The 24,399-nt window shown below is 37.8% G+C and overlaps 1 protein-coding gene, 1 non-coding gene and 1 pseudogene across 2 annotated transcripts in view; all 3 read right to left on the reverse strand.

Moving 5' to 3' along the window:
• SLC25A12 (solute carrier family 25 member 12) overlaps positions 1–21,277 on the reverse strand; it is an 87,732-nt gene extending 66,455 nt beyond the window's left edge. Inside the window, exons 1-3 of the mRNA XM_053665056.1 lie at positions 21,180–21,277; positions 20,202–20,255; positions 4,069–4,211 (exon numbers count right to left, since the gene is read on the reverse strand). Of these exons, the coding sequence (XP_053521031.1) occupies positions 4,069–4,211; positions 20,202–20,255; positions 21,180–21,191 (209 nt within the window). The 5' untranslated portion in view covers positions 21,192–21,277. The remainder of the gene's footprint in view (positions 1–4,068; positions 4,212–20,201; positions 20,256–21,179) is intronic.
• A 1,541-nt stretch (positions 21,278–22,818) lies between these two features.
• Positions 22,819–22,982, reverse strand: LOC119053656 (U1 spliceosomal RNA). The gene has a single exon (XR_005083344.2). It is a non-coding gene; the product is annotated as a U1 spliceosomal RNA (small nuclear RNA).
• A 247-nt stretch (positions 22,983–23,229) lies between these two features.
• LOC119053646 (eukaryotic translation initiation factor 1-like) lies at positions 23,230–23,570 on the reverse strand (annotated as a pseudogene).
• Between the last annotated feature and the right edge of the window lie 829 nt (positions 23,571–24,399).

Genomic DNA, 24,399 nt, shown 5'->3' on the forward strand with positions numbered 1-24,399 from the left:
CCAGCTCCTTTCTAAGACAGTGAGTAAAAACTTTATTCTCTACAAAAAAAAAAAAAAAAAAGATTTCACTGCATTCAAGTCTTGTCCTATTCCAACCTACCATTTTTCTAAAATCTTATCATTTGTGATAATGGAAATGTTTAAAGATTCCTTATTATCTAGTTTTTCGGTTTTTCATACGAGCACTTCCACAGGTAGGAGAAAAAAACCTGGATCCTTGGAAGCCTTGGGATGTATTGTGTTGGCCTAAGAGTTTGTTAATTTTTCTGTAAGATGGCTCTAGTAGCGCTTAGTTGTCTTGAACTTCATTCGAAACAATTTTGTTAGATTGTAGTGTGATAGCTGTCATGTCGTGTGTTAAAAAAAAACTTATTAAGGGGGTTCCAGCCAAGATGAAGGCATAGGTAGAATCCCTTCACTTTCTCACACAACTAAAAGAAGGATAACAACACATCTAAAAACAATAAACAACCAGAAGTGCCAGAAAGTCAAACTGCATGGAACTGCAACAATGAAGAAATTAAAGAGACATTTGACCAAACTGTCAGGAAGGAGATGGGCAGCCGGGCCGGCAGAGAAGACCCCTGGCGAGGGGTCAGACCATGGAGGTGGGGCTGGCTGAGAGTCCCAGGCAAGGCAGTACACTGTGCAAGCTAGGCAGGGCTGGCTGAATAGGAAACTAAGACTCAAAGCTAACTGCCACGGTGGGAGAAACTCCCAGTCTCACACGAGAGTCCATTGGAAAGTAGGGCTAGAGCCCAGCAGGAGAACTACTTTGTTCCCTCTCTGACCCCTCCCCCACGGACAGTGCCACAACGAAGCAAGGAGACTTGGTTGCTCTGCCCTGGAGAATACCTGAGGCCTCACCCCCTTATAATATACCAGGTGTGCCACAACAAAAAAATATGGCCCAGATGAAAGAACAGATCAAAACTCCAGAAAAAGAGCTAAGCGATGAAGAGATAGCCAATCTATCTGATGCAGAGTTCAAAACACTGGTAATCAATCTTGATTATCATGCTCACAGAAATGGTTGAGTATGGTAGCAAAATGAAGGGACAAATGAAGGCTCCCCAAAGTGAAATAAAGCAAAATATCCAAGGAACCAACAGTGATGGGAAGGAAACCAGGACTGAAATCAACTATTTGGAACAAAAGGAAGAAATAACCATCCAGCCAGAACAGAATGAAGAAACAAGAACTCACAAAAATGAGGACAAGCTGAGGAACCTCTGGGACAAATAAACATTCCAACATCTGAATCATAGGGGGGGGTGCCAGAAGGAGAAGAACAGCAGCAAGAAGTTGCAAACTAATTTGAACAAATAATGAAGGAAAGCTTCCCCAATTTGGTGGTGGAAATAGACTTCCAAGAAGTCCAGGAAGCCCAGAGAGTCCCAAAGAAGTTGGACCCAAAGAGGAACACACCAAGGCACATCATAATTAAGTTACCCAAAATTAAAGATAAAGAGAGAATCTTAAAAGCAGCAAAAGAAAAGGAGACAGTTACCTACAAAGGACTTCCCATAAGGCTATCTGCTAATTTCTCAAAAGAAACCTTGCAGGCAAGAAGGGGCTGGAAAGAAGTATTCCAAGTCATGAAAGGCAAGGACCTACATCCAAGATTACTCTATCCAGCAAAGCTTTCATTTAGAATGGAAAGCTTTCATTTAGCATGGAAGGGCAGATAAAATGCTTCCCAGATAAGGTCAAATTCAAGGAGTTCATCATCACCAAGCCCTTATTATATGAAACGTTAAAGGGACTTATCTGAGAAAAAGAAGATAAGAACTCACAGCTATCAACAAATGAACTTACAAAAAAAAGAACAAGAATGTAAACAAAAACTAAGCAAACAACCAGAACAGAAACAGAATCAGAGAAATGGACATCACATGGAGGATTTTCAGTGTGGAAGAGGAGGGGAAGAATAGTGGGGGAAAGGTACAGGGAGGAAGAAGCATAATTGACAGGCATGAAACAGACAGGGAGAGGTTAAGAATGGTATAGGAAACAGAGAATTCAAAGAACTTGTATGTACAATCCATGGACATGAACTAAGGCGGGGGAGAATGCTGGAGGGCTGGGGGGTGTGGGGTGGAGGGGGGATAAATGGAGGAAAATTGGGAAAACTGTAATAGTATAATCAATAAAATATACTTTTAAAAAACTTATCAAAGTTGGTAATTTTTTATACAGCCATTTTAATATTGAAGATGGAAGAATATACAAAACATTTTTGGTATATAATACTTTATTATTTCAAGAGAAGTAAAAACACACAAAAAAATTTATACAGTGTATAGAAAAGGTGCTGTGGCTGCCAAATGCGTCAAAAGTGGTTTGTGAAGTTTTGTGCTAGAGATTTCTCACTGGACGATGTTTGTGGCCAGGTAGATTAGTTGAAGTTGACAGTGATCAAATTGAGACATTAATTAAGAACAACCAATGTTATACCACACCAAAGACAGCCAACATACTCAAAGTATCCCAACCAATGAAGTTATTGGTGACAATAAAAAATGTCTTCTCTTTTTTGGAAAACACTGAATGAACTTTTTGCCAACCCAATAGCTTAGATCTCACAAAGCAAGGCAAGTTTTTTTTGTAACTCATATAAATATTCCATTTGCTCCATAATACAGTCATATGTGATTTTAATATAAAAATGGTGTGTTTTTCCCCTTTAAACTGAGTAACCGAAACTCCAGTAAAATGTACCTGGCTATTTCTGTGACTGCACAATACACAGCCAGGCTAAAAATATCTCAGTGACTGAGAGTCATGAGTCTAAGGATACAGTCAAAGGCAGGTCCGCAGCTCCATTCCAACCACAACTGATAATGACAAAGCAATATCACAACCACACCAAAGTACCTGTAACACAACCTCTCCACGCTCATTCCCCCAGACACACACACACACACACACACACACACACACACACACGCGCGCGTGCGCTCCTTGGTGCTTCAAGTCACTGCTGCTCCCTTCCTGGAATTCTCCTTCCTACTTGTCCAACCACCAGCAAGCTGCTTTCATTCTCCCAGATTTCACTCATGCATCACCTCTGCTCTGTTGCTGTCCACACCACCCAAAACAGACTTAACTATGCTTACTTGGGTGTCCTTTGTATCCTTTATATACTTCTAGTATAGCACCTTATCTCCAAAGTATTACTTTTTTGTTGTTGTTTACTCATTCTCCATTGCAGTATGACATAAACTTCTTGGTAAGCCCGGGCACCCCAGCCCTGACCAGTGTGGTTCAGTTGACTGGTGTTCTCCTACAAATTGAAAGGTCACTGGTTCGATTCCCTGTCAGGGCATGTGCCTAAGTTGTGGGTTCAGTCCTTGGTCCTGGCATGTAAGAGAGGCAACTGATCAATGTTTCTCTCTTGCATCAATGCATATTTCTCTTTCTCCCTCCCTTTCCCTCTCTCTAACAAATTAAATTTAAGTTTAAATTTTAAAAAAAGACTGGGAACCCCCTTTTATTTATGTTTGTATTTCTAAGACCCAATAGTACCTGGCAAATGGTGGTTGTTCAATAAATATTTGTCAGATAAATGAGTAGACAGAGAAATGAATAAATCCACTCTCTAAATTCTTCCTTTATTTATTTCTAGCATTTATAACTTCCTAACATGTTACAATTTACTTTTAAGTTTTGTTCATTTTTGCATAGGTTATTCACTTATATCATTCTAGCACTTAGAACAGTGCCTAAAACACAGCAATTAATAGTTATCAATATTTATTGAAGGAAGGAAGGAAGGAAGGAAGGAAGGAAGGAAGGAAGGAAGGAAGGAAGGGATAAAAAGAATACACTTAGATGAAAACCATTCTGTTCAGATTGTTGTATATAAAATATGACTTTACACATGTAAGTTTTTTTTTAAATGGCAGTATCCTTGATAATGGCAGTAAATAAGTTTTTATGGACATCTAAGAAAATAAATGGTTTATTAATGTTAAAATTCCAGATTGTCATAAGTAAACAGCGTTTGTATTTTGTAATTAGATATTGCAGAACATTAGTTTTCAAAAATATATATAACGGTCTTACCCATCCTTGGTTTGATCGGCTACTCCTGCCAAGAGCTGGATAATCTTCGGATTGCTATTTGGGTCATTATACAGTCCAAGATAGCGCTGGACAAAATCTTCCGGGGTCATGTAATGTTCTCCATCGACCTCAGTACTGGCATACTAAAATATAAATGATGTATACTTAAGAATTAAAATTATTCAATATCATTTTGTAGTAAATATTCTATGAAAATGTAAATGAAAGGCCAATATAAAAATCAAAATATGAATAATAAATGCAAAATTTTTCCTGGATAGTGTAAAAACACACACCAAGAGCAGGATTTAGGAACACTGGTAAAGTACTGATACTGATATATGCTATAAAAGTGATTTTCAACCTCTGTCATTTCATGACACACATAAACTAATTACTAAAATTCTGCAGCACACCAAAAATATATTTTTGCCAATCTGACATAAAAAAAGGTATAATTCTGATTAATACAACTATTGTTGTATTGGCTGTTGTCATTTTTTTAAAATTTGAGAATCTAAGGGAAAAGAGGTCAGTGCCTCTGACTAAACAGTAAGATATGCATGTTTTAAAAACTCTTGCAGCACACCGGTTGAAAACTGCTGTGCTATAACACAGATCCACCTTGAAAACATTATAAGTTAGAGAAGCCAGACACCAAAGGTCACACACTGCATCTCATTTACCAGAAATGTCCATGATGGGCAAATTCAGTGACGGAGAGTAGGAGAGTCGTTGTCAGGAGCTGGGAGGAGCGGGGAATGGAGAATAACTGCTTTAGCAAGTATGGGGCTTCTCTTCGGGAGTGATGAAAATGTTCTGGAGTTATACAGTGGTGACGGTTGCACAATATTGTAAATACACTAAAAACTGCAAAATACATACTTTAAAATGGCTAAAATTGTGAGTTTTATGTTATATGGCTTTTATCTCAGTTAAAATATATGTATATATGTAGGAGAAGGGATATTGGAAAGAAGAAAAAAGGTGAAAGGGCAGGTGATCAAGACCCGAAAGGGAAACATCTATAGTCTCCCAGGGGCTTCCTGTCTCTAGCAGGAGGGAGGGCTAACGTGCCAAACCACAGAAGTGAAATGAATGAGGAAAGCATAATGAACAATACCTTCCATCACAGGGATGTGTTCCCAGTTCCAGCAGCTCAAAAAAGTAAAAATATTCCACCTTTTATGGTGATCGTTTTTTTAAAACAAAATAAAATAGCTGCCTATCAAATAAATGCCTCATTATTTTAAGGGGCTTATGTACTGTGACATGAGCAAACATGAAAGACCAAAGCCCTCCTCTTCAGCTTATGGCTGGTCAGTTTAGCTACTTAACTCAACTACCAAAGTAGTAACATCAGAAAATTTCCCAGAAATGAAGAATGGGAGGGCTTACTAAGTGCCAAGCACAATATATTAAACACACCCTCCCTGCCCAGGACTTGGCCAATCATCATAAAAAATTACAGAACATCAGCATAAAGAGGAAAATACTAAAAGTTTTCAGAGAAAAAAAAACGGGTCATATATAAGGAGTTATGAATCATGGGCATCATGCTCCTAAACAGAAACGCTGGGAGCCTGAAGACACTGAGTAGGGCCTTGAAAATTCTAAGAAAAAATGGTTTCCAACCTAGAATTCCAAACTGAGCCAAACTTTCAATCAGTTGTAAGGGTAGTTTGAGAGCACTTGGAGATACCCACATTCTCCACACTTGTTCTCCCTTCATGTATCCTTTCTCAGGAAGCTGTAGGAGAATTTGCTCCATCATAAGTGAACATGAACCAGGTAGGAGGAAGGTGAGGGAACTGGGAAACAGATAATCCAACTCGGAATAATGGCCAAGGGAAGTCCCAGGACAGCAACTACAGGCCTCCGGAGCCCCTAGTGCTGGGCTGGGGCAGACGGCTGGCTCCAAGGAAAGCCACCAGGGGAAATGAAATGTCAGGGCGTCCAAGGCATTTATGTAGCTGTGTGGAACAGAACATTTGGAGAAGTCTAAATCTTTGCTCAAATGCCGCCTTCTCAATGAGACCTACTCTTATGACCCTGTTTACTCTTCCAACCCACGCCAGTATCTGCGTTCCCAGTGCCCCTCATGTCACTCTGTTTTCCACTTGGTGCCTCTCACCTTCTAACGTGCAATATATATTTTACTCATTTGTTATGTTTATTGTCTACCTCCCGGTTGGGATGTAAGGGTCACAGAGGAGAAAAGTCTTTGTCTAGAATGCTCACTGATGTATCCCGAGCACCAAGAATAATGCCTGGCACATAGTAGGTGTTAGTACTTGTTAAATTAATGAATAGGCAATAGGTACACAAATTGCTAAGTAAGTGAAGAGTTAGGTTTTCTTTTTACTTTATGAAAAAGCAAATTATAAAAAAGTTTTTTGTTGTACAAAAATAGGAAATATAATACTGGATAAACAGAATTACAAATAGTTGCTCTGACAAAAAACACAGGGATGAGAAAGATCAGAGCAAAGGACCATTGGTTTGCTTTTTGGTTATGTATTTCAAATGTCTTCATCTGTGATCAAACCAAACCACAGCTCTTTCAGCAAGGAGAGAATTAAATAAAAACTATTTCCTTCACTGTATTCTGAAACACACCACAAAGGCTATCACAGCAAATTCTGTGTCAACCAACATAAGAAGCTAGCCCAAGGTGGACATATTTTCACTAGTTGGTGCTACCAATAGCACCTAACAAATATCACCCCCAGATAAAGTTATGTTCTCTCTACATGCTATAAAAAAGTCATTCTGGGTCCTGGGTTTAAATCCTGATCCTACCACTAACTCAGTGAGTTCTTCACCACCTCCATTTCTTCTCCTAGGTGCTTAAATATATCACACACCTATCAAATGAAGACTAAATAACTCTGATGTTTCAAAAAGAGCAGATATGCAAACATAGGATAAAAAATAATAAACTGTATGATACTGATAGTGAATGGATTTCACCAATTCCTGCCAATTGCTTCTTCCTGTCATTCTTCAATGTGTGACATAATTGGGTATATTTTCCCAAGATCACAAAACCACCAGAATTTAGGACAGGCAGCAGCAGGGAAAGGCACATCAAGGAGATAACTGCAATTGGAAAGGGAGCAACACAAGGAGGTCTAAAAGTAGAATTTAGAGAAACTAATGAATCAACCACTAACTAGAATGCCAAACCGCAGTATGAAAAATGAACTATGGGAACCAAAAAGGAGTGGTTCATTCTAAGTATTGGTAGGATGAGGCTGGAAAGAGGAAATGAAGTAATATTCAGAATAGGCCTTAAAAGTTAAATTCAGCCCTAGCCAGGGTGGCTCAATCGGTTGGAGCATCTTCCTGTAAACCAAAAGTCAGGTTCATTCCTGGTCAGGCACATGTGTGGGTTGCAGGTTGGGTCCTAGAGGGATGAGTACCAAATGGTAGAAGATTAAATATTAAACTGAATAACTCTAGGCTTTATTTTGGTGGCCATGAGATACTACTAAAAGTCTTAGGGGAGAAGAGGAATTATGTGACCATTGCTCTCTCAGGTAGCAATGGGACAGAGAGACTGGAGAAGAAAGAAACTGATGAGGGTCGAGGAGACCAGTGGTCTAGTGGCTATTGCAAAGACCCAGGTGAAAGAGGTGGAGCCTGAACAACGGCAGTGGGAAGTGCTAATTAAAGAGCAATTAATAATAAAAAACAATGTGTACATTCATCCACTGCTAATAGAGATGATTTTAAATGATTTTAATAGGTTTACATTCATACCATTCAAAATTCAAAAGGTACAAAAAGATACAATACAGTGAAAAGTCTCCCTCCCACCTTTAACCCAGTCACTCAGTTTCTCTCTTCAGAGGGAGCCAATTTCTTGTATATTCTTCCAGAGATGTTTTATGCATGTACAAGTAAATTATATATGCATGATATGTATATATACATACACACAAATGTGTGTATGAATATTCTCATCCATTTTTACATAAATAATAACATACTATTCACACTGTTCCATACGTCTTGCTTCTTTTCAAATTCAGTCCTTTTGAAAAGTGATTTAGCAATATATGTACATATACACACAAATATACATATACATCACATTGAAGGAGTTATAAAATGCTCATGACCTTTAACAAGGAATCCTGGGCATGACTCCCATGAAAAAAAATTTTTAAAGGAATAATAAAATACAAGAGACGGGTTATGATGAATTTTGTTTTCTCTTTTTTCTCTGTTCACCATTGTTTAAGCCTTGCTATTTTTCTTTAATTAGCAGGTGTAAATTTTCAAAAGAGAGCATATATGAAAAGATTTGAGCTCATATTAACAAAATTTGATGTCTAATTGTCCTTTGGGGGGTGGGCACAGAGATGTCAAATATATAAAACCTAAGTTTGATTGCCAGGACTACCACCACTACATACACGGAACATATACATACATACATATACAAATACACACACATTGAAAGTATACTGTACTTATTGAATCACCAACATTTCACAACATTCTAGACTTTAAAACTACCAGGAAATACAGCAGCCTTAGCTCAAACTACCAAGACACAGCAGCCAACAAGGAAAACAAATGCTGTGGATGACATGTACTGGAACAGGCTTTGCTGGTATCTGGGATTATAAATGATGCCAGAGAATCACTTACCCTGAGGTATTTCACTAGTGTTTTCCCCAGCTCTCCTAGTCTATTTTAACTTAATTTTAACTGAAAGATAAAGTGTATAGCTCAGAGGAATAAAAACAAATCTTCTCATCCACAAGGAGTCGCTCACTTCTTGACTTCTGCAGGAGACAGTTAACTAATTAACTCATTAGAGACAATTACTTGGCAATGTCAGTGAGCCTGTTGCCAGAACAGAAGAGGAGGGAGTTTAGAACTGAAACTGGAATCTACTCACAGTCAGTCAAGATGCTAAAACATTTTAGGTATTATGCTAACAACAAAAAAAGCAGGTACTGTAAAATTGGTAATACATTGAAACCAAAAGTATTTTTTAATACTTTAAAATAAGAATGACCCATTTATTTTAAACAACCTCATAACTGTTAATGTTTCTTATTTTAACTGACTGGGTAATAATGTTTTAAACAGATTTTTAAAAAGTAAACATGGCCTATAGCAGGACATAAGGCCCAAAATAAGAAAATGTTAACTGGCCTTATTGAGACCTTCCCTTTTGCTAATCAAAATGACTTTAGTATGCACACTAAAAACAATAAAAAATAATTTAAAATAGTTTTGAGTCTCCCAATGGTAAAATTTAATATATCAAGCAATGTAGTTGTCTCATATTATTTCCATTTTTGTTCCTATCATTTCAAAGGGTGAAATAAAATGACTTTAACCAAAAATTATATCCATACTCCAGATAATTTCAGACTTAATCATTGGCCATTTCAAAGATATCCCTTAAGCACTTGTAAATACTTCTTGGGCAAGACGTCAAGGACACTTGAAAGACATATACGAGAAGTTGCCGACAGTATCTTAAAAACAAACGAACATAAAAACAGGTCTATTTTCTTAATATTATCCAACCCCAACTCAAGCATTTGAATGCAAAGTGCACATAGCTTTGACATTCCCAGAATTATTTAAATTACACTGAGTATAGTTCTCATGTACTTGAAAAAGCCTTGACAATCTGAAGCTTGAGAAATAAAATGGATTTTATAGATTAGAATATTTACACATTTAATCTGTATTATTGCCTATAAAAGATGGCAGGGTTTCATACTTACACTGAACTACCTTCAGGTGCAAATGAAAAGACCATGTTATCTAGAAATGTTTTGCCTATCAAGCCAACAGGTCAACATATCAAGGCCTCATTTGCCTGGAGTAAAGTGGATAGTAGTAACTCCTTTGCTACTTACCAAATTTAACCTTAAGTGACCTTTAGAATACATGCTACCTACACCACAGGTTAACTATAAAACAAATTTTAGAAAAAACTTACACACAACTCTGAATTTCCATTGAGTAAGGGGGAAAGAAAAAGTTAACTTAAAACTCAATGACATAATTGAGTTAAAAAACCCAATCAGGGGTGTCCAACCTTTTGGCATCTCTGGGCCACACTGGAAGAAGAGCTGTCTTGAGCCACACATTAAACACACAAACACTAATGAAAACTGATAAACACAGAAGAGGTTTTAAGTAAATTTACAATTTTGTGTTGGGCCGCATTCATAGCTTGCCTGGGCCACCTGCAGCCCCCAGGTCACAGGTTGGACACCTCTGGTCACAAATTCCTGCTTAAATAGTTTAATTTTTTTTAAAAACAGACCCCTTGGTGTTTTATATTTCTAAAAGATTTCTCAGAGATATTTAAAGGAAAATTCTGATCTGCTGTGACTAGAAAGATGATTACTTTTTATAGTAATTTAAAATTATACAGTGTATCAAGATCAAGAATTTTCTTTTTAATCAAGATAATATACCTAGACGCTCTACTTTTTAAGCTAAAAATCTGCTAAAATCTAATCTTTCAGTTTATTTTGCATTCAGTTAAAAGCATTTGTGAAGCACCAACTATGTGCTAGGCACTCTGCCTGACACTAGGAACGCGGAGTCCTCAGACACCTCGAAGGCAACAGCACGGTGGACACCTAAACCGGCGTCAGAAAACGGGTTCTAATCCTGCATGCCATGAACGAGTTAAGATTTCTTGAGCAAAACACTGAGCCTCTTTAACAGAAAACAGCTGTCTTGTTGTGAGGGGAAGAAAATGAGATCTTGAACCCCACAGTACTTATTATTATAGAACATATATGCACACTGAAATGGTTATTCTAAAATGCCTAGAAACACAGAACGGCATAGAATCCCAGTTTCTCTCCCTGGTTGACTGAATTTTTTTGCTTTTGCTCAAACATGAAGGAGTTATTGTTCTAATGCTTCTTTTTTTCTCCAAACCAAGGTTTCCTTCCACAGTTCTTGGGTTTACCAGATCGGTCCTGACTGGTCTAGGCAGATTTACCTCTGCTTATCCAACAAGTAGCTGTAATACGAGTCAAAACACACTGTTCCTCTATGGCTTTGTTCCAGAGGAGATGAACTGACATTTTCAGACCTTCACATACTTTCAACTGCAGTAACTCAAATGACAATGTCACAAAGTTCAGGAACTTCAAATATTAAATATAGCATTTCCCATATAGAAAAATGAACTACATGAACAATGGAAGAAAAAGACATGTACCATGGAAAAAGCTGAGCAGATGAAACTAATCTTTTTGCTGTTCTTCCCTATTACTGCTCTTACTCTTAATGAAAGCCAAATTTAGTCAGGAATGCATACCCTTTCACTACAAAAGCACTCTGCATAATGAACAAAGACCATCACAGATCTGACACACAAACCCTGTTACAATGGTGTGATGTGGAATTTACCTTGTCGTAAATAATATTTTAATGAGAAAATAGAATTTTAAACACACTTGGCCACATTAATTTTAATAACTTTTTTAACATTATTTTATTATATTTTTCCATTACCATTTATCCCACACACACACCATCCTCCACCTCCACCCACCTCCTCCCTCCAATTTTAACAACTTTTTTGAGTCACATTAATTTTAAAAACAGATTTTAATTAGTGTTCAAAAAATTTTCTGATATTTATCAAAATCAACTACACATCCATCGGGGAAAGGCAGTTTCACACATCTAATTTTAATTAGCACTTTCAGTTGTATATTTCACATACACTAGAAACAAAACCTCCTATTTGATTTTACAAAGCAAATTCCTCAGATGTCTGCCCTTCTGACAGACTGCTGCCATGAAATACTATATGCTTATTTTTCTTTTTGCTTTAATATGTGTATGTTTACTGTCCATTACACCAAGTCCTGCCAGCTACTAAACAATGCAATTCCTAACATAGCAGGGAGGTACAAGACCCTCACTATTCACTGAAATCAGTGATAAACTAGGTTTACCAAAAACAATTTTCCCCTTAAAATGTCCAAACCTTGGAAATAAAATGACAACCCCAGAGAACTCATTAACTGGAACTACAGTGCTTCTCAGGGCAGATTAAGTTGAATAATTAATTTGCATTGTTCTTAAAATAAATATTTCAATCTCTTAGTGTAAGTAACCATGGGAACATACAAGAAGCATATATATTTATAAGCCTGGGCAAATCACGTCTTTGACAATGAAGGTACAGCTCCTAGAAAGATAGAGTGTTTTAATGTAGGTAAGTCTTAATTAAGTACCAAGATTTTTACTATTAAAAAAAAGGGCCTTTATCCTTGTAGGGAACAGAAAATATTAAGAGATTTAAAAGACAAATCAATGAAATACAAAGCATGAACCTGGCTTGGACCCTAATTTTAATAAAGCAATTTAAAAAGAGTATGAAACAATCAGGAAAATTTCAACACTGAATGAAGTAAGTCTGTGTTATTAAGAAATATTTTTAGGTGGGATCATTTTACTGTGGTTTGGCTGGCTTTTCAGAGTCATCATCTTTTAGATACATACTGGAGTATTTATGGATGCAGTGATATTTCATCTGGGAATTGCTTCAAAATAACTCAGTGCTGCTGCTATATGGATGAAGCAAGATTAGCCATGCTAGTTGGCTAATCTGAGTAATGGGTACATGGTGATTCATTATGCTATTTTTGGTCAATTTGCATATGTTTAAAATTCTCATAGTAAAGTTTTGAAAGGCTACAGAATAACAAGATTATTCTATATGTACTATTATTCTATATGTATTAACTATTCTATATGTTTAAAAAAAGGAAAAGCAAGTTTATTTCATTTACTGTATAACCTGGAGCAAGTTGCTTAACTTTTCTCGTGCTCAGTTTCCTCATCTATAAAATGGGAATACTAATGGTACCTACTTTGGAGAGTTGTTCTGAGGATTACATATTATTTGCATAAAACATTTAGAACAGAACAAAAAAAACCATTTAGAACAGTGCCTGAGACAAAACAGTGGCTCAGTAAGTAACCAATTACACTGTTTTAGATGCCCAAAAATGGCCATGACACTGGCTTCAGTGAATGATGCTTCAGCAAACTTCAGCAGTACAGTAAGTCCTTACTTATTATCATCAATAGGTTCTTGGAACTGCAGCAAAACAATGTATAAAGTAACCAATTTACCATAGGCTAATTGATGGAAAAAGAGTTAAGATTCTATGGCTTCTCATGGTTATAACAAAACGAAGTCGAGCACAATGATGTTACTCAAGGGTCTGCTGTACAAAGTATTAAAAAACAACTGGAGAGAATGGGATGATGATGATTTTTTAAAAGCTTACACATAACAAGTGAATTACAAGTTTCTCTTCAGGTCTGTGTTTTTGTGTTTCAGAGCCTATGATTAGACTATTATTCCTTCTCTGATCCAGACTGAGCAACTGAAGGTTCAGGAGAAAACTGCACATACATTACACTGTCTCTCAGGTATCGCATTATTAGACCATGGCTACCCCCCATCTCAAAATCAATAGACTTCAGAGAAGCCATTACCTCTTACAATTGTATTTCTGAGTGTGTGGATTTGTGAACGTCTCAGATGTATGTTTCAAGAATATGAGTAATTAATGGATTACATGTACATAAACATATATTAATATGTTGTCACTTTCTAGGTCCAGCAGTTACCTGGGGACTCAAATCCTGTTCAGAAATGTCCTCATCTTAACTTAGAACAAAAGGATGAGAACAAAGAACTAAGCTTTATTCAGTTCTCCATGTGTCAGGTACCATTTACACATTATTATTTCATGGCCTCACATAGGGATGCTAGGTGCAGTTATCCTTCTTAGACAGATAAGGAACCAGGCTCCAAAAGTAATAGATGCTCTAAGTAACCTAAGGTCACATAGCAAAAAGAGATCAAATATGGATTCAAATCCAGGTTAGACTACACAACCCAGGTGGGTCCACCTGCACTCTGCTGCCCCCCAGCTGAAAAGCCACCTGAGGCCCAGCTCAGGGTATTCTAAGAACCCTACGGACAGGAGGACACACAGAAACGTATGAGAAAATTTACATTTCAATGCCACCTTTTAAAACATGATCTACTTAAATACAAATTGAATCATTCCACTTCCAAAGTGACCTTCAGTGGTTTCCATGATGCTCTTAAAAATTCAAAACTCTTCCCTGTGGCCTATAAACAACACCTTGCTCTCTTACTGGCCATTCACCCCCTACTCACTGATACTGCAGGCACACTGGCCCCCTTGCTGTTTGTTGAACATACCAAACCCTTACCTACATCTAGGCCTTTGTACATGTGAGCCCTGTCTGGAATCTTCTCAAACCACCACTTAGTTCTCAGCTGTAGTATCACCTCCTCAGGGCCCTTCACTGACCACCCTCTGGAAAAATGATAGCCTTTTCCATCATTCATTTTATTTTCATATTGGACTGGTCACAGTCTGTAGTTAGGGGGGTGTGCGCGTGTGTGTACTTGTTATTGTCCTTGTCTTGCCCTTACCTAGAATGGGAGGTTCTACCTTTACTGAATTCCTGTATCTCAGCTCTGTGAGGGTAGAACCTAGCACAATGCCTAGCCCAGCACACATCAGGCAATTAAAAATATATTGATTGGTAGAACATAACATGGCATTTAATAACACTAATTTCCTCATCTTTTCAGTTATTTTCCAATCATCTTAGCTGATTCAAGGATAAAGTCTGACTATGGTGCCAGTTTGCCCTTAATGCCTAATAGTTTTTTTTAATGAGAATTCTCTATAGTTTATGGTAAATATTTCATAAACTAAAGATAAAGGTTAGTCATTATCATCAAGTCCTATATTCTGAAGAAGTGGTGAAAACAATCAGTGTGCTTAAAAAATACTCTAGATCCCCTTATGTGCATCTCATACTGTATTTATTCAACCCAATTTATGCTGGGAAGTTCTCCTTTAACTTTGGGTTCTGAATTGCTAAATTCTGACTTTTTAAATTGTTCACTTGCTCAAAATCTGGTACACATACAATGAGACTTTTATTTTCCCCTAGTTCTCCCCTCAACCAAGTTAAAAACTTAGTTTCAATCCTTCCATCTCTTTCTCAATGCCCATTAAATCACACAAACATATATAAAAATATACATACAACATATGTGAAGTAACTTCTAAAAAATTAAAATCATGTTCTATACACTTCTTTACATTTTTCTTTTCTCACTTAATAATAATACACTGGAAATCCCTCTAAATCAGCTGGAATAGGTCTAATACATTCTTTTTGTATCTGCATAGTTTACTCTTTCTACCACTTCCCTTTGAAAGCATTTGTTTCGTTCTGTCCCCACGCCACTTTGCCCCTTTTCAGGAAGAATTGAGTCCTGCAACTAACAACCTTGTACATATATATTTTTTTTCCCACGAGTATTTTTATTTCTCTGGGACAAATATCACAAAAGTAGGATTGTTTGTTCAAGTGGTATGTTCTTTTTATTTTGAACCATTGCCACACTGCTTTTCAAAAACCGTTTGCACAAATATTGTAAGAAAGCAATTTTTCCCCTCCACATTTGGCCTCAGTAGATGCTGTCATTTTTTACTACTACTTGTATTATCACTGTAATATTATGGCAAATATTCCGCACTTTTGAAAACATAGCCCTAATATGTATTCCAACAAAGTGGAAGGAAGCCCTTCTTAATTTCCTTCTCGGACCCAGGTTACTGCCAAAAGTAAGTAAATACATAATAAACAAATATTTATTAAATAAAAGGACATTTCTTTCAAATAAAAATTAATGTTATCATAAATACCCTAAGGCAGAACCACTCTTTTGCTTTACATTAGTAGCATCTTTGTCCACTTATTCTCTAATCCTAAATAAAGATAGAAAAAAAAGCATTTTCATAATTTTATATGGGATATGACCTTTATTGTTACATTGGTGATAATGAGAAAAAGAATAGGCTGAAAACAATATTTGAGTTCTACATTGCAGTACATTTTGGTCTAGCATATATAATGCATGTGAGGTCTCTATATGTGTTGCTTTCATCATATGATATTTTCATAAATGAACAACAGAAGCTCTATCAACTTAAAGGAGGGAAAAAAAGAGTTCTTGAAAAAACATTCACTCAGAACAGTTTTTGATAAACCTACTTTGCCACAAAGTACAGACCAGACAAAGTTTTTCTTTTGCAACTTGTCAGGCTTACAACAAACCATCTGCGGCATTCCTTTCATCCTCACCTCGCCTGCCTCTCCACTGCTCTGTCGCTCCTTTTTGCTACTGTACACTTCTGATGTAGCAAAACTGGGTCAGTGACAGTGAGTGAGAGAGGTAAAAAAAGAAAGATAAATCAAGAAATGACAGTTGAAAGGGCATTATTAGTAAAATCTCAGCCTGACAACTGGTTGTAAAATTATAGCACAGACTAACATGTAAGAATTCATTTGTTGTGCTCCAATTTTATCAACTTGAGGGACAGGAAATAAACAGATTCCTAGTGACTGTTACCTGTTCTTTTTTTTAACTAATAGAAAATATAGCTCCTCAAAGTTTAAGAAGCAATGAACACAGAAAAAAATAATAAACCTATTTTTCTATATTCAAAATAATAATGCTTTATTCTTTTTTTAAAAGATATTATATATTTTTACAGAGAGGGGAAGGGAGGGAGAGAAACATTAATGTGCAAGATTACATGCTCCCCGAACAGGGACCTGACCCAGGGAACCCAGGCATGTGCCCTGATCAGGAATCCAACCTGTGACCTTTCAGTTCATAGGCCAGAGCTCAACCCACTGAGCCACACCAGCCAAGGCTAATGCCTTACTCTTATAACTTGCACACATAATTCCACTAAACACAGGTATACTAGCACTTTCAAATAGGAATATTTTGCTGTTTACAAAACAAATTACTTTTGAGCCATACTATTTGTGAATTTAGACAGTTAATGCCACAAATCTAAATTTTATTTTTTTAAAAGAGCTTTTAACTATATTCTAAAATTCAAAATTAAATCTTCTCTGTACTCTTTAAATACTCAAAAGATCCCGAACTCAAGTTACCCCCAATCCCACCAAAACCAAGTTACACTAATAACAGCATATAGTTTTTGACTAAATCCTTTTCACAAAACTCTGAGTTCCCCTGGGACCATTCTCCCTGGTTCTGATCCTTCTTCTGACTTCGGATGTGGATATCACTTACCAATCAGTCCCTTATTCTCTGTCTTATTTTATATTTAATTCTTGTAGTCACAAAGATTTATGTACCACTTATATGAATTTGTAACTGTCCAAACCTGACCTTAACTTATTAGGGCACATTTACTTAGCAATCACACCTAAACTCCTCCCCTAACCAAAATTCTCAAAATAGATGCTTCATCAATTAAGATCTAGCCTAAAAATGTCAGATTCACTCCTCCTTCCTTTACTTTCATATTTAATAGCAAATTCAATAGATCCATCTCCTACAAAGTTCCTGGTATTGTTCTTTCCATTTCCCCAGCCACCAGCCTCTCCGGGTCATTACCACCCATCTGTATTATTTCAAAAGCCTCTTAACTGATAGTCCTACCTACTTCCAACCTCTCCACACTTGATCCAGCAAACACAAAGAGCGGCCAGAATTCACTACTTCAATTTGCCCACTCAGAAACCCACAGTGCCTCCCCACTGTTTCAAATCCAAACTCCTTGGTCAAATGTTCTGGGTAGTTACAGTGAAGAGGCACTTTTTAAAAATCATCTAAGTCAACAATTTTTCCTTCTTTAACTTAACAAACGTAGCTGCCATTAGCCCCTATGTACATTTTCAAAAATCATCCTGTTTTAAGACCTCACAAATGGTATAATGCAAGGGTTAAAAGTATGGGTTCTGTAGTTTGATTTGAATTTAGCTTCTGTCAATTTAATACTTCATCTGTTTAACAGGGACACTAACCCTATCTCCTAAGGTTGTTATGAAAATTACTAATACCCTTAAAGTACCAGGCCAATGCCTAATACACTGCAGAATGATCAATAAATGTTAGCCACTGTCATTATTATTACATGGCCACTCTGATTTAGGCAAGTCAATTTGATTGCTCTACCAGAGGCTATGCATTTACCTTCACTAGATTCCTTCCATCACAAACTGTTAGAACTGGAATGGGTCCCAGAGAGGATTCAAGTCTTGGCTCAATCTTCCTCTTGGATTACTCAACTTGGTGTCTAGAACTAAACTAAAACAAGTGCACACATGGCACACAGAAAACAGTCCTTGGTAAATATTTTTGGGTTAAATGCTAAAGAAATGTATAGTTAATATGTATTTTTACTATAGGTCCCCTATTATCTCTATACTATTAAATCATATGCATCTAAAATAAAACTGTTTCTCTAAACAATTCCCTGTACAGTTTGAAGTATTCAAGGTAGGATAAAAAAAATCTAATATGTTACTTGGTAACTGTCCTTAAATTGATTCAACTAACTATATATACTGTATCTTTCTAACTGCTTTCTACCTTCCTGAATGTATCTATGTTTTCTCAGTTATCTACTAGTAATTCTTGCGTCAATGCTTATAAGTTAGTGCTATATGTGCAGTTATGAATTCCACAATTTTCAATATAAAAATTGTTAAGAGCATTATCAAAATAATGTGTAAAAAGATAATAAGATTTAAAAGCTGTCAAAAAGCTAGCATCATTCTAGCTCTCTCCTTGTTCTTCAATCCCTTCTCTCCCAAAAAGCAAATTCATACAGAACCATGAGATTTTTAAAACTAGAAGGACCTCAGTTTCTATTCACATAAGTCCTCTTGAGTCCCACATAAGATGAAGCCCACAAAGTCCATAATATTAGCCTACAGGAACAACAACCAGCTAGAATCAGGACTGAGAACTGAAACCAGTGTTCCTGACACTTAGATCAATGCTCTTTTCTTTACATCATGTATCATTTCAACTGACTTCTTCCATGCCTACCTAATCTAGAAAACAAAATTAACTATATCACATGAACTCACAAAACAATATAACCACATGATATGAATACTAACATATTTTTGGTTGTTTTTAAGAACTTGTGTGAGAAATAAGGGTTGCAAACCATAAGTAGAGCATTTCTACTATAATTACATTTGTTCTAGAAATCATACTTCCCCTAAAATCATCTCTGCAGCCTCCTCCCCAAAAATAGGTTAAGCAATCCACGTCACAGGTAAAACTGTCATCTATTCCAGGCTCATCAGCATATGTTAGAACCTGTTCCTAATATAGAACCACAGACTTTTGGAGTTGGAAGGAACCTTCAAGATCACCTCTCATTTTACAGAGAAAACTAATACCCAACAGGGACCTGCCCAAGGTCAAAATTTCTGTACAAGAACCCAGGTCATAAATAGAAAGTTCTCAAAAGAAAAATTCAGAGATAAACAATATTTAGTGAAATACCTTAGCTTGACTTCCTTTACATCTACTCCTTAAGTACAACTTCCTGCATAGGAAACTTTTGAAATTTAAGAAAAGAAAGCAAAACAAAGAACTAAGCCAACTTTTCTTTTTAAGTTTATAACCAAATCACTGATCCTTAAAACTTATCACAAGTTAAGGTGGATCCTGGCAAGAATCTCACATAACATTTTGTAGCAGACAAAATCATACAGATATATTTTAAAAGTAAAGGAAAAAAGACACAAATTGAAAAGGTATAATATTACTATCTCTGTAAAAAATTACATAGAGAATTGCTTATAACTAGGAAAACCATGCAATTTAAAATCTTTTAAGTCATGCAGTTTTCAAAAAAGAAAAAAATTTCAATCACTATACCTATCATTACACAAGAATGTCAATACATTTTGATATTTTATTTTGGTGACAGTGATTAAGGGAAGCTGGAAATTCTTCTTTTTACTGTTCTTTTACATGTCCTAAGTCATGTTTTAAAAAATAGTAATTTGAAGAAAATCTTTTATCAAACTTTAAGAACAAAAGCTTTTATTCAAGCCTTAAAATAAGAATGATAAGCTATATTATCTAGCCATTTTTAAGAATATATGAAAATAGACCATTCCTGAAGGTTAAGGCCTCAAAAGTACTAGACTTATACCTTTTCCCCCTCAATGAAAAAACCATACTACATAAGGCAATTTACCTGTAGGAATATGTTTCTTAACTCGTGAGGATCACCTCGCTTGGTTGTCTGCACCTGTGAGAAAAAAAGAAAAAGACAGTTAAGGCTTCACTAGACACTTAGTTAATCTCCTCAAATTAGAGTTCACAGAAGCTAACAATCAATTCTCGTATCTTGTATAAGGGCGTTTAGTTTAAAACAAACCAAAGCAGTAATACTGATAAGAACTGTCAAATTGGAGATCTGTGACTACCGGTGAAAAGACGAGTGTGAAGAACCTAAAATAGAGAACATTTACCAGACAGATTTCACCTGGACTGGAATGGGAAGGGAGTGAGAATCTATTACTTTACCTCACATCCATTAGCAACACAGCAACCACCCAACTTCAAATGAAGAGGCCAGTAAGAGTAGATCACCGAAGCTGAAACACCCAATTTAATCGCATGGCCTAGCAGCCTTACCCATGGAAAGCAATCCAAAATATAATTATCTCCGCGCCCCTCACTTTCTCCACCCAATCTAAAATATGAAAGGCTGCCTATGTTTCCAAATACTTTCGCTGTCCTGCCACCTGCAGCGCAAATGCCAAGCAATGCCTCCGGCCCCACTGAAGCCCCAAATTGCTCAATTACGCCCTCCCCCACCGCAATACACAGATGCCCTAGGTACACCAATTTGCATGCCACTTCCACTCCCTTTGCGATGCCCTCCAACTACAGACTCACAAACCCATTAGAGCAGGACACTACTCTTCCTTCACCGACCCGTGGTCCTCAAGAGCCCCTTCAACTCACAATCCCGCCTCCCTCCCCTCCCCCAACCAGGCATCCTCCCCCTCCGGTCCAAGCCCCGCGCAGCTCTACCACCCACGGGCTGGAACCCCAGGACATTCTAAGAACCAGGCAAAGAAGGAAATGGGAAGAGGTGAAGGGCTTCAAGCAGGGGCCCCAGAATGTCTCTTATGCAATAAAGGCAGCAGCAGAGAGCTGGAGTCACCTTGACCGCCATGCTGTGCTCGGAAGCCGGGGACGAGCAAGGGAGCGAGCAGGGCCCAGCTGTCAGGGCGCGCGCGCCACCAGCCCGGCCCCGCCCGCCCGCTCGCCGGCGCCGCGCGCGTCCTTATGCAAATGATCAGGGAGTGGCGGGGAGAGGGCCGCACACGGAAAAGGGAGCTGGCCTGGGAACTCCCGGCCGGTTCCGCCAGCCGCTGCTTTGAGGAAGGGGACGCGCCTCTGGTAGGGAAGACTGGAATGCCAGCCTTGGGATTCCGACGTGCTGCCGGGTTGCTGACAGCTGAGTCGCCGCCAAGACAGCCCCAGGTTGCCTAAGGCCTCTTAGTGGATGTGGCTTTGGGTAGGGACTTCAGCCAAAGTCGTTGTACCCTGGGACTTAAAGGGACACTTGGGGCCTAGATTGAGCAAGATTTCGATGGCTCATAGAACATATTCCATTAATAATAATAAATGAACTAATGACAGCTAGTGGCAAAAAAATAATAAAAAAGATTGTGAAGCACTCACTCTGGGGGAAACCTAAGTAAACACAATTTGAGAAATATGCTCCTAAATTGGCATGGGATGAATATGCTTAATATATTTGTGTTTCATGTGCTGTTACAAAGCTCTATCAGACTCAGGCCATATTGCCGATCACTCAAATCCTGTGTGCAATGAGGTGCGGCACAAACGCAAATGGGAAAAAAAAACCTATTTGTCTTGGACTGGGCTGGCACTGAATCCTGACCCACTTTGCCCATACATAAACATGTCCAGCCCTACCTAAGAAGTAGAAGCAGCTAGCCCTTGAAACAAAATAACGTCTCTAAAACTAAGTCTTGTCATTATGACTATACTGAGCCACATATTCATTCATTCAACACTTACTGGGCAGCTATTATATGCTAGATGCAATTCTACTTGCAATGAGAACATAAAGTCCTGACCCTCTAGAAGTTTACAGATGGTAAATGCTTCCACACAACCCCATCTCTAAGTGTATTCTTTTTGTTCATGTTTGTGTCTTTAAACCAAGCATGCTCCCTGGTTAAAAAAAAAACAAACTCTAACAACTCCCAAGCTTTATCTTGACCTTACTGAACTCTGTAAGCCCTCTCCACCCTCTTTTACATTTCCAGTGTCTACTCTCAGAGAAGGCTTCTTTTTCTCCAGTCCCACTAATCATATTTGGGTTCAGTATCCAAGTTAATAGAAACAAGGAAAGAGGAGTGGCAAATGACAATTGTTGTTAAGGAATGCTGAATTCCTAGTACTCCCCAAATGAGCTTTCTGCTGCAGTTGATTTAACTGTCTACCACCATTAGTACATCTTTCTTCAGTCTGTTCAAAGTTCTTGAATAATCAATGTAATTGGACATAAGGAAGTACAAATTCACATTTTGTTCTATCAGCACCTTATGACCCTGACACTCTACTGTCTCTTATTTTAACAAGTTTCTCTAAATAGGAAACTCAAGATGTTTATTTTGTTACTTTACAAAGGAAGGACGTCTGTTTAGTGGCCCAGGGTCCTTCAGTTTGAACATAATACTTAAGTGAAAAAAGGTATTTATTTATAATGAAGGGATTATATTCTATTGGAACCAATTGTTATTCTGTTTTTTTTCCTTGTTTTTTTTTAGGGGAGAGCGCGAACGCAGTCCCCCACTACCACCAATTATGCAGTCGAGTTTCCCACATTTGGGGAAATCGCAGGGGTCGGCACATCTGGAGTGCAACGGATAAGCCTCACCCTGGGAAAACCACCTTCATGGTCATGGTATCTCCCCTGCCAGGTATTTTATTGTGTGTTTTTTTTAAGTTAAAGGCTAATGTAGTAATTTATAACTCTTTTAAGTTTCAAATGATATTTTTTGGCTCTTTTCAATTTATTGCATTTAACTTGGAGTTACACTAATCCAAGTTAAATGCAGAGCCCAAATGGTTACATTATACAAGCTGTGAGGTTTTTAAACTTGTGACAAGAGACAGAAGAAAAATTCTACTCATTGCAAAGAAATCCTAACTTAAGCTTCAGTGAGCAAAAGCACTTAAAACCCATGAACCTTTATCTGGTCATCCTTAGCCAGTCCAATCTCTACATGGAACCGGCAAATGTTCCTGCACTCATCACCCTGTAGCTGAATTACTTCCTCATATTCTGGATGCTTAATTACAGTACCATTGCAGACAAATTTCCTCTTAAATGCCTTCACTAGTTTCTTTTTATCTCAATCATCAGTGACTCCTTGGACAGTAGTAAGGGTCTTCCTGCCATTTCTCTGTTGAATTCTTATATGGATATAGTCCTCAGTGCCAGCAGGAAGTAGATAATTACCCTACTTCCATCAGAAAAGGAAACAAAAGAGTGGAGGTTCTGGATAGTGGGCATATGATTCTATTCCTTTTCCTTGGTGCAAATGGCCTGTGGGAGAAGGTGGGCAGAGAGGACAGAGCATTGGGAAATAAGTGGGGTTCAAGGAGAAGACTGCTGAGTCCTCAGCAGCAACTCAGTGACTGGGCCCTCAAATGATATATATATTTTTTTAATATTTTATTTATCTTTAGAGGGGAAGGGAAGGAGAGAGGGAGAGAAACATCAATGTACGGTTGCCTTTCGTGCGTCCCCTGCTGGGAACTGGCCTGCAGGGAACTGGTCTGCAACCCAGGTATGTGCCCTGACTGGGAATCGAACTGCGATTGTCTGGTTCGCAGGCCCGCGCTCAATCCACTGAGCTACACCAGCCAGGCCTCAAATGATATTTTTAAACAAGAAATAATTTTAAAACTGCAGAACAAGTTGAAAACTTGATAATTAAGATAGTCTATAAAGAATGACATTTCAGGGACTGCCAGTCAAGATTAGGCATAAACAGACATAGCTTACCTCTTTGCACAACCACATCAAAATTACAACTAAAATGTAGAACAACTATCACTCAGAACTATCAGAAATCAAGTCGCAAGGAAGGCTGACAATTATGGAATTAAAGAAACCACATTCATTCAGACTGGTAGCAGGGGCACAGACATGAAATGGGTTGGTCCCACACCCACGTGTGGTGGATAAAAATTCAGGAGGGATATTTTGCAGGCAAAGAGTCCCAGGCCAGATTTCCAGTGCCAGAAAGGTAAGTCCCCACAACTTCTGGCCACAAAAACCAGCTGGGATTGTCAGTGGAAGAAACTTCTGGAGTTCCAAGCAGTTACTCCTGAAGAAC

This window comes from Artibeus jamaicensis, unplaced genomic scaffold, assembly GCF_021234435.1.
Source record: "Artibeus jamaicensis isolate MK-2021 breed Jamaican fruit bat unplaced genomic scaffold, CSHL_Jam_final contig_391, whole genome shotgun sequence".
NCBI lineage: Eukaryota > Metazoa > Chordata > Mammalia > Chiroptera > Phyllostomidae > Artibeus > Artibeus jamaicensis.